Here is an 8,634-nt window from a genome sequence, read left to right on the forward strand (position 1 = left end):
CTTGGCTGGTGCAAAGATGGTGGCGTTTGCGGAGTTGAAGGTGAGGCGATAGTGTTCGTTGTTAGTTATCAGGGGAGATGTGGTTTAGGAGATGGTGGCTGTGGCTAGCGTTGTGGAGAAGGGTGGTTGTGGTTGGCATTGCGGAGGTGGTTGTGTGAAGGCGGTTGTGGAGAAGGTGGTTGTTGTGAAGGCGGCTGTGGAGAAGGTGGTTGTTCATTGTCTGTGCGGATGTTGGCGATTGTGGAGAAGATGGTTGTGGTGGTTGACATGCGATTGGTCCAAAATAACGATAGCAAAAGAAAAACGGCTACCTCAAAGAATACAGCCCTGCACACGAATAATTCCATTTCAACATCGGTGGGGAAATCTATCTGAACACAGACTTATCGACATAACTGATCTAAGGACCTATATTGTGCTCTGTAAATTTCCACAACTGTAACAATATATATATATATATATATATATATATATATATATATATATATATATATATATATATATATATATATATATATATATATATATATATATATATATATATATATATATATATATATATATATATACATACGAGGTGTGTTCAAAAAGTATCCAACCTTAATTTTTTGTGCGTAAGAAAATGAAGCTAGGGAGGCGTGGTTTGGTGCATGTATGTAAGCGATCCTAATCGGTATGCGTGAATATTTTTCCACCTGCAGAAGCTGTCAGTCGCCGACAGACCGCCGATGAGTGAGGACTTGTAAGTGAGCACCGTCGGATTTTCGTTTTTGACAAAATGACGGAAAAACTTGAATAACGCTACTGCATCAAATTTTGTGTAAAGCTTGGCGATTCCCAAGTGGAAACGATCCGCAAGATTCAACAGGCCTTCAAAACGAAGCAATGGGCACCACACAGATAAAAGAGTGGTACAACCGCTTCAAAGATGGTCGCATATCAGTGGAAAGTGAAGCACGTTCTGCTCGGCCCTCAACATCCCGAAATGAGATCGTCATTGACCAAGTGAGGACCCTGCTGATGGCAGGATCATCGAATCACGATCAGAGAACTTGCAGACGAAGCGGACGTCAGCATTGGATCGGTTCATGCCATTGTGATTGAGGTTTTGGGCTTAAGGAGAATCTCAGCGAAGTTCGTGCCAAAGTTGCTAACAATCAAGGAGAAGCAACTCCGTTTGGAGATCGCACAGGACATGCTGGAGACTGTGAACAGCGATCCCAACTTCTTCAACAGTGATCACTGGCGATGAGACCACAGTGATCCGTCATTTTGTCAAAAACGAAAATCTGACGGCGCTCACTTACACTTCCTCACTCATCGGCGGTCTGTCGGCGACTGACAGCTTCTGCAGGTGGGAAAATATTCACGCATACGGATTAGGATCGCCTACATACATGCACCAAACTATGCCTCCCTCGCTTCATTTGTTTACGCACGAAAAATTAAGGTTGGATACTTTTTGAACACACCTCGTGTATGTATATATATATATATATATATATATATATATATATATATATATATATATATATATATATATATATATATATATATATATATATATATATATATATATATACATATATTTCACATCATTCATGTATTCTTACAGCAGCCAACTGTCTACTCCAGTAACTTAAAAATTATACACCACAGGATGGAACTATCAGTAATTATGCATTAGAACGTTAACAACAAGTCATGTACATTTATTATGATCTTAAGACTGTTTAGCTCTTGCCTGCGAGGTCCATTTGTGAAAGAATAGAATTGCTTGTGCTACTCTCCATCATTCTTGTGTTTGTGCTGACTCATATCGTTTTCTGTAAATCATTTGATGCATACACTGAAAATTAAAATGATTATGTTTTATTGCAGGTGAAATTGTTCAGAAAAGCAAAGTATCAGTGATTGTTGTTTTCAGTGCAGAAAGTCGATTTGCTCCATTTGTTGAGGAACTTTGGAGAAGAAACATGACAGGAAAGATATGGATTGCAAGTGAAGATTGGGCAACGTTCAAACCATATGCCTCTGAACGACTTGCCCTCATATTTCAAGGGACCATTGGTTTTGCTCTACGTCGAGGTTCAATCCCAGGTTTTTATGAATTCCTCATAAATCTGTGGCCATTTTTCAAGAATGCACTTTGCAAGTTTGTGAGAGAATGTGCAAAATATCAAAATCAAATGGGTTATAAATACAAATTGGAATATAACAAAAAGACGATTTTCAATGCTGTGAATGTAACAGTGAAAAATAAATACAAACCTGTGGAAATGTACATTCAAGAACAATTAGAATTCTATAATAAGCAGACAATGCATTATCTGATTCCATGTAACAGGAACTCTTTACATGACATTGAATTATTTAATAAATCTTCCGGGTGGGAAACAATTAATATCTCCAAAAAACAAATGAATAATCGTATTTCATACTTTGAAAATAGGAGCAACATTATATGGAAAACAAAAATGAAATTTCCAAATAATTGCTGCAATATGGAAGACTCAAAAAATGTATTTCTTTTAGCATTCTGGGAAATGACTTTCAACTGCTCCTGGGACAAGTCAACAAAACTACGGATCTGCACCGGCCTTGAAAATTTAAGTCAACTCCAGACAGAATTCCTTGATGTGTCTCACATGAGAGTGACCTACCACACATACACAGCTACATATGCTGTTGCTCATGCCTTGCACAATTTGCAACAATGCATTCCTGGTCTCAGCCCATTTAACAATGGTACTTGTGCCGCGATTACAAACTTTAAAACATGGCAGGTAACTCGATAACAAAAAAAATCATCATACTAGTTTTTGTCATTTATTATTTTTAGTTTGCTTTCCGAAAAATCCTCATAATCTACCAAAGCTCAATATTTTATTCATATGTTGCGATTTAGTTATAATTATATTTTTATTGTAACTACTTTGTTTAAAGGAATGATTAGAATGAGAGAATAATTATGGAGAGAGACAGACAGACAGACAGACAGACATACAGACAGACATATATATATATATATATATATATATATATATATATATATATATATATATATATATATATATATATATATATATATATATATATATATATATATATATATATATATATATATATATATATATATATATATATATATATATATATATATATGCTTATGTTGGTTATAATATTTATTTGGAATGTTTTCCTTTGCCAGGAAGATTTTAAATATTTTGTTATAAACTGTTCCAATAAAAATATGCTTTCCCACATCTCTTGATTTTGATTATAATATCATTCCTGAATTGTATTTATTATATTTAATTTGTCCTCCCACTCAAAATTACAGCTCTTGTATTATTTGAAAAATGTAAATTTTGGAATTAACACGGCAGAGACTTTGTTTTTTGATAAAAATGGAAATCCTCCTGCCGTATATGAGATTGTGAATTGGCAGAAAAACACTGAAAGTGCCTTAGATTTCAAAGTTGTCGGTGGTTTTGACTCGTCACATAAAGAAGATCAGCAGCTTTGGATTCTTTCATCTGACATTGTGTGGAACGATGGCACAGAAACGGCAAGATTATTTATGTTTTCTTCAAGGAAATGTTATTTTCCAGGTTCAAAGTTGTTACGTCTCATTCAGTGATAAAAAGAATGAACATTGTCATTTCTTGTTCTTCTATTCAAATATGACAATATAATGATGTAATATAATATAATTTACAATATACAGCGGTTCACATAACTGGTACTGTGGTACACGTGCATGGTAAAAAAAAGAAATGCATACTTCAAAGATGCTCAGAAAGCTCAAAAGCATAGGAGCACAACAGATGCTTTTGATGGAAGGTTTTCTCATCAAGTGCACATCAGATTTTTCAGTGATAATTCTGATATACTGTGATTTCAAGTGTACAGAAATAAGTTTGTAATTTATAAAATTATCAGTTATATTTTACTTGTAACTTATAAAATTAACAATATATATATATATATATATATATATATATATATATATATATATATATATATATATATATATATATATATATATATATATATATATATATATATATCTGAGGACAACATGCTCGCGAAGCAGAAGAAGAGGGGTTTCTCAGCTCATGTCAGTAAGATTCTTCCGTGATAATTCTGATAATTCACAAAGTGATTTCAAAATTTAAGTGTACAAAATTAAGTTTATAAATTATAACAATATAAATTATAAGCTACACTGTAACTTAAAAATTTTAAGATTGAAAAAAAGGTCAAAGCAGAAGGCGCTCACGAAGAGGAATAAGAGGAGTCTCTGGAGCATCCAGAACAAAAACGAGAGGTTTGTGAGATCTCATCTGAAGTGAACGTTCTGAGAGACTACTTTCAGAGGAGTAAGATGCATATTAGGCTGAGAGGAGTAGGGTAAGAATACTGATTCTGGCTCACTTTGCCCCATGTAAATGAATGGGGGATTTTCAGCGATTTATATTTTTTTTCCTTAAAAATAAATCCCCTTTTTATCCCAAGGTATATTTATTTGTCTCCCCTTTTAACCTGGAGGTTGAACCTCATTGAATTGAACACCTGAGGGTTGAACAGCTCACTCATTGAACCTATAAAGATTTGTTCATTCTCAAATTCCTTCAATAGTTTAATTTTCTTTGCACAATAATCCCCATCTAAAATATTGACAAACAAAACATTTGAATCTTTATATTTTTTAAGATACCCCATTTGTGCCATTACGAAATGATAAACTTCTCTTAATGCTCTTGTTTGACCACCTCCTGAGCCACAGGTTATTTTTTGTTAAGCCCCGCCCACTTTTCTTTAAGCCCCGCCCACTTTTGTTAAGCCCCGCCCACTTTCCACAAGGTATTCAATAAGCCCCGCCCACTTTTCTTTAAGCCCCGTCCACTTTTGCTAAGCCCCGCCCACTTTTGCTAAGCCCCGCCCACTTTTTATGAGGTATTTTTTTCTAAGCCACGCCCACTTTTCCTAAGCCCCGCCCACTTTTGCTAAGCTCCGCCCACTTTTGCTAAGCTCCGCCCACTTTTCATGAGGTATTTTTCTAAGCCACGCCCACTTTTCCTAAGCCCCGCCCACTTTTGCTAAGCTCCGCCCATTTTTCATAAGGTATTTTTTTCTAAGCCACGCCCACTTTTCCTAAGCCCCGCCCACTTTTCATAAGGTATTTTTTCTAAGCCACGCCCACTTTTCCTAAGCTCCGCCTACTTTTGCTAAGCCCCGCCCACTCTTACATCATTTCCAGTTCATCTCTGACTCACAAAGAAATCACTAGAAAATTACAGGATGTTATGGTTTTGAAAAATTTCCCAATGAAGGCTTGCCTAGGCTTGCCCAGGGAATTTCCAAAGGAAACCACACCCACCAGTCTTTCTCTATAAAAGCTTCAAACCCAGGCTCCATTTTAAACATTTGTTCTTGCTGGCAATGGTGTTCTGTGTGCTTGTCTCAAACTCTCTGTCTTCTATGGAACTAAACCTTCAAGTTGATGAACTGGATTCAAACCTCTTATCTATTGAGGTAAGATTTTTTATTTTCCTATTTTCAAACTTTGATTGAAGCATACTCATTTAATAATTAAATAACTTAATTAATACATTATTATTTTCTCTCACAGGAAATTGTATCTGAAAATACTGCTTTTGCTACAACTTGGGGGGAAATTGTTGGCTTGGTTGAAGACCTTGAGTGGGATGACTTTGGTGTTCCTTGGAACTCTCTGTCTTCTATGGAACTAAACCTTCAAGTTGATGAACTGGATTCAAACCTCTTATCTATTGAGGTAAGATTTTTTATTTTCCTATTTTCAAACTTTGATTGAAGCATACTCATTTAATAATTAAATAACTTAATTAATACATTATTATTTTCTCTCACAGGAAATTGTGTCTGAAATACGAAATGAAAATACTGCTTTTGCTACAACTTGGGGCGAAATTGTTGGCTTGGTTGAAGACCTTATGAGCGACCAAGACCCACAGAACGAGTTCGTCCTTGATGACCCAACCAAAGAGTTATACCTTGGAGACCAGCAAAATCCTGAAAAAGAGTTTTACAGCAATAGTACTCATTGTGAGTTATCAAGACAATACCCACTGAACAAGTTATACCTTGATGAGCCAGAATACAAGTTTTACCTTGGAGACTCACAAATTTTGAAAAAATCAGTAAATGAGTTCTGCCTTGATGGTTTAAATAACTACCTTGGAGACTCAGGAAAAGGGTTTTGCCAAGATGGTTCTAAATATGGGGCCTACCTTGGAGACTCACAAATTTTGAAAAAATCAGTAAATGAGTTCTGCCTTGATGGTTTAAATAACTACCTTGGAGACTCAGGAAAAGGGTTCTGCCAAGATGGTTCTAAATATGGGGCCTACCTTGGAGACTCACAAATTTTGAAAAAATCAGTAAATGAGTTCTGCCTTGATGGTTTAAATAACTACCTTGGAGACTCAGGAAAAGGGTTCTGCCAAGATGGTTCTAAATATGGGGCCTACCTTGGAGACTCACAAATTTTGAAAAAAATCAGTAAATGAGTTATCCTTAAGAGACTTTGTAAGTTGGTTTTACTTTGAATACTTGAAATGTGGGTTCTGGATTGATAACTCACAATGTGATACATATCTTGGAAACTCAACGGGAATGTGGTTATACCTTGAAGACTTGGAAAGTTGGGTTTATGTTGGACACTTGAAACTTTTTTGGGGGCTTTTATTTATTTATTTATTTATTTATTATTATTTTATTTATTTATATTTTGGAGACTTTTGGAGTTGCTATCACTCTTTGGGATCTAAACCTATCGATGTAGTTCTTTGTCGGATGGTGCTTGATGGGAGCAAGATCAAGAAAGTTCTGGGAAGAAAGTGCAGGCTTACTCCCCCTTTCTACGTCATCAAACCTGAAAGCCTTAAAAGACAGAATTGGAAGAAGAAAAAAAACGTAAAAATATATATATATAGGTGGAAATCTCATTTTGAAAAAGACATTGTGTTGGGCGAGGATTGAGTTGGGGTTGAGATTTTGAATGTGAGGGTTGGGGTTGAGATTTTGAATGTGAGGGTTGGGACACACACACACATACACATCAACAAACAAAAGTTAAGCCTTGACTATTCAGTTGAGGATTCTGTGTTTGGGGTTCACAGATCTAAGAACGTCCCCCTTGACACACATTATATACTGTTATACACCTCGGACTTGGCCCTCGAGTGTCCACAACGGTGTATAGTAGGAGGGAGTGAAGCGCCAACCTATTGCTCCCATTACACACACACACACAAACAAAAGTTAAACCTTGACTATTCAGTTGAGGATTCTGTGTTTGGGGTTCACAGATCTAAGAACGTCCCCCTTGACACACATTATATACTGTTATACACCTCGGACTTGGCCCTCGAGTGTCCACAAAGGTGTATTATCTGCTTAGTTTTGTCTTTTGTAATTCCTGTGAATAAAATGAACCTAAAATCTCTTCCCTTCCAAATCATATATTTTATAAGTCCAAGGAACTGTATCTATTACATCAACAATTTTAAAAAGTTCTTTCGTCCATCGTTCAGTAAAACCCTTTTCAAAATGAGATTTCCACCTATATATTCTTACGATATCACCAACTTTGAACTTAGGTTTTCTGACATTAATCTCTTTTTCATATTTTAATTTTGTAAATGTTTCTGATGGCTTCATATTCGTTGACGTGTGAATCGTGTCATTATACTTATCCACAATATCCTGAATAAAAGATGACCATTGTTGTGAACCGAGTTGTGTGAATTTTTTATATAGTCTCTCTTTTAAGGTACGATTAAAACGTTCAACAACAACTGCCTTCCCTTCATTAAAGGTACTGTATAATGTAATACTGTTATTTTTTAGAAAATTCATAAATGTCTTGTTATAAAACTCTCTACCCTCATCAGTCCACAATTTCTTAGGTTTTCTCTTACTTTTATTAAATATCTGTTGAAAAGCTAACATAAGAGTATTACCTGTTTTGTTTTTTAAAGGGACAACCCACGCATATCTACTCCTCAAATCAATAACGGTTAAAGCATACTTGTACCCCTTATCTTTATTGAGTTCAATCAAATCAGCAGACTAGATATAATCAACTTCCTTGGAATAAACTTTCCTTCTCTGAAACTTTGTGAATATTGGTTTATGTAATTCATCAGCTAATTGCTCTTCAGTCTTAATGGCATCATTAGAGCCTATAAGTTTTTTGAATTTCCAAGTCCAAGTTTCAATTTAGCACTAATCATCTTCTTCACGATGAACCTATCAACTTTTTCTCTCAAGGTTGGATTTTGTATCAGAGACAAATTATATAACATTTCTCTATCGGCTTCATGCTTTTCTTCCAACGTTGTGGTATTCCCATAATCAATATCGTGTCTCATGCACACTTCATCAACTCTATTGATTGGTTTACTCCAGGATTTAGGATTGTCTGCCTCATCTAATCTTTTATCCAAGTTTGTGCCTGGACCACAGAAAGAATACCCTGGAAGATGTAATTCCCCTGGTAGTCCAGTAGTTGTAAATTTACTTCCTGATAAAAACTTTTGTATATCTCCTCCGAGTTTGTGTTTGGAGATAAATTGATTTTTT

The 8,634-nt window shown here is 35.4% G+C and overlaps 1 protein-coding gene across 1 annotated transcript; it reads left to right on the top strand.

Moving 5' to 3' along the window:
* Positions 1-4,991: 4,991 nt before the first annotated feature.
* On the top strand, positions 4,992-7,778 carry LOC147035827 (uncharacterized). The gene is made up of 3 exons (XM_085847644.1): positions 4,992-5,541; positions 5,639-5,803; positions 5,901-7,778. Exons 1-3 carry the CDS (start codon positions 5,449-5,451, stop codon positions 6,555-6,557), a joined length of 915 nt encoding a protein of 304 aa, XP_085703770.1. The 5' UTR covers positions 4,992-5,448; the 3' UTR covers positions 6,558-7,778.
* Positions 7,779-8,634: the final 856 nt, after the last annotated feature.

This window comes from Eptatretus burgeri, chromosome 1 (genome assembly GCF_056783735.1).
Source record: "Eptatretus burgeri isolate ZD-2024b chromosome 1, Ebu_testis_v1, whole genome shotgun sequence".
In the NCBI taxonomy this organism is placed as follows: Eukaryota; Metazoa; Chordata; class Myxini; order Myxiniformes; family Myxinidae; genus Eptatretus; species Eptatretus burgeri.